Genomic DNA, 2,500 nt, shown 5'->3' on the forward strand with positions numbered 1-2,500 from the left:
AAAGCGTGTTTAACAAAAAAGTTTAATTTTTTTTACTTATTTTATAGGACCTCCTTTGCGAGTACCAAAATACACGAATAGGTTTCATATTTTCGCACTGGCAAAGGAGCTCCCATGATGTAGCTGCTCTACCCCGAGCTCTCATTACTCTGATGGTGGCATCGTCTCTGGGCTGTGAACGCCTTTTGGCGTCCTCTGGTCTAACACCGTTTGAGACGAGGCTCAAAAGAAAGCCGTCTCTGGTGTGTGGACCAATCCGTTTCAAAGACAATGCAAATATTTTCTTGGTTCTTTCGGTAAAGTCACGTAGAAGGGAAATAATTAAAGAATAAAAATAAAACATAATAAAATAAATATTATGTTTTATAAAACATAATAAAATAAAATAATAATAAAATAATAAACATAAAACATAATAAAATTAGTATTTTATTTTATTGTTTTATTTTTATTATTTTATTACTTCCCTTCCACGTGACTTTACTGAAAGAACCAAGAAGATGAATCCCTGCAGTCACGAAAGCTTTAAATCGAAATTCAATGCATTTATTATCAGAGCGTGTTTTATTGTTTGCATTCTGACCACAAGCATTGCGGTTAATGCAACATGATGCCTTGTAAAACGTTTCAGTTTGTTGTCTTAACAACTCAACACAGCTGTTTTGTTGCCAGATAAAAGGGGAAAACCTATTCTCATATACTGTTTGGTTCTTTCGGTAAAGTCACTTGTATAAAATAAAATAAATCACGACGTTTCGGGCGCAACACACGCGTCCGTCATCAGGTGGGAAAGCGTGGTCCGCTGCTGAGGCAGCAGACTGTTTAAAAAGGTTTGAAATGGGTGGAGCCCAAGGGTCATAAAGAAGTGGCCGGGGCTAGTGATGTTAATGTGAGAGATTAGCATGATGTTAATGGGAGAGATTAGCATGATGTTAATGGGAGAGATTAGCATGATGTTAATGGGAGAGATTAGCATGATGTCAATGTGAGGGATTAGAGGGCACAGAAGTGGCGATGTTAATGTGAGGGATTAGCGTGATGTTAGTGTGAGAAATTAGCATGATGTCAATGTGAGAGATTAGAGGGCACGGTAGTGGCTATGTTAATGTGAGAGATTAGCATGATGTTAATGTGAGGGATTAGCATGATGTTAATGTGAGAATATCGAGGGCACGGAAGTGGCTATGTTAATGTGAGAGATTAGCATGATGTTAATGTGAGGGATTAGCATGATGTTAATGTGAGAGATTAGCACGATGTTAATGTGAGGGATTAGCATGATGTTAATGTGAGGGATTAGAGGGCACGTAAGTGGCTATGTTAATGTGAGGGATCACATTAACATAGTCACACGGAGAGACAAGGAGACACGGGGAGACACGAAGGGGTAGGAGGCAGGACAGAAGAGCGTGAAATCTTTAGTGAAATATTTCATTTAAACAAGGGGGGCACATGAAACAGAGCATTGAAAAAAAAACAAAAAAAAACCCCCGAAATGATGAACGAAGCAAAGTGCCGACTACACCGATCATCTTCTTGTTTCCTCTGATCGTAAGAAACAGAGAGGGGAGAGAGAGAGAGGAGAGAGGGGAGAGTGAGAGGAGAGAGGGGAGAGAGAGGGGAGAGTGAGAGGAGAGAGAGGGGAGAGTGAGAGGAGAGAGAGAGGAGAGAGGAGAGAGAGACTCACACGACGTCGCTCTTTGTGAGGAGGCTGTAGATGCCCATGAGGAATCCCCCTCCGACCGTCATTCCCAGGAACACCACAATGGGGATCACCTGGAGACACGGGGAGACACGGGGAGACACGGAGACACGGAGACGCGGGGAGACACAGAGACACGGGAGACACAGAGACACGGGGAGACACAGAGACACGCGGAGACACGGAGAGACACAGAGACACGGAGACACGGGGAGACACACGGGGAGACACGGGGAGACACGGGGAGACACGGGGAGACACAGAGACACGCGGAGACACGGAGACACGGGGAGACACAGAGACACACGGGGAGACACAGAGACACTGGAAGACACGGGGAGACACAGAGACACGGAGAGACACGGGGAGACACGGAGAGACACGGGGAGACGGAGACGCTGGGAGACACGGAGACGCGGGGAGACACGGAGACGCGGGGAGACACGGAGACGCGGGGAGACACGGAGACGCGGGGAGACACGGGGAGACACAGAGACACGGGGAGACACGGAGACGCGGGGAGACACGGAGACACGGGGAGACACAGGGAGGGGAGGCGCGGGGAGACACAAAGGCACGGGGAGACACGGAGACACGGGGAGACACGGGGAGACACAGAGACACGGGGAGACACGGAGACACGGGGAGACACAAAGGCACGGGGAGACACGGAGACGCGGGGAGACACGGGGAGACACAGAGACACGGGGAGACACGGGGAGACACGGAGAGACACGGGGAGACGGAGACGCTGGGAGACACGGAGACGCGGGGAGACACGGAGACGCGGGGAGACAC

The 2,500-nt window shown here is 48.3% G+C and overlaps 1 protein-coding gene across 1 annotated transcript in view; it reads right to left on the reverse strand.

The window, feature by feature from the left end:
* Window positions 1-2,500, reverse strand: part of LOC144950782 (normal mucosa of esophagus-specific gene 1 protein-like) — an 18,052-nt gene that overhangs the window by 6,648 nt on the left and 8,904 nt on the right. The window contains exon 3 of the mRNA XM_078880872.1: window positions 1,688-1,776. Coding sequence (XP_078736998.1) covers window positions 1,688-1,776 — 89 coding nt within the window. The remainder of the gene's footprint in view (window positions 1-1,687; window positions 1,777-2,500) is intronic.

The sequence above is a fragment of the Lampetra fluviatilis genome, chromosome 59 (assembly GCF_964198595.1).
Source record: "Lampetra fluviatilis chromosome 59, kcLamFluv1.1, whole genome shotgun sequence".
Taxonomy (NCBI): Eukaryota; Metazoa; Chordata; class Hyperoartia; order Petromyzontiformes; family Petromyzontidae; genus Lampetra; species Lampetra fluviatilis.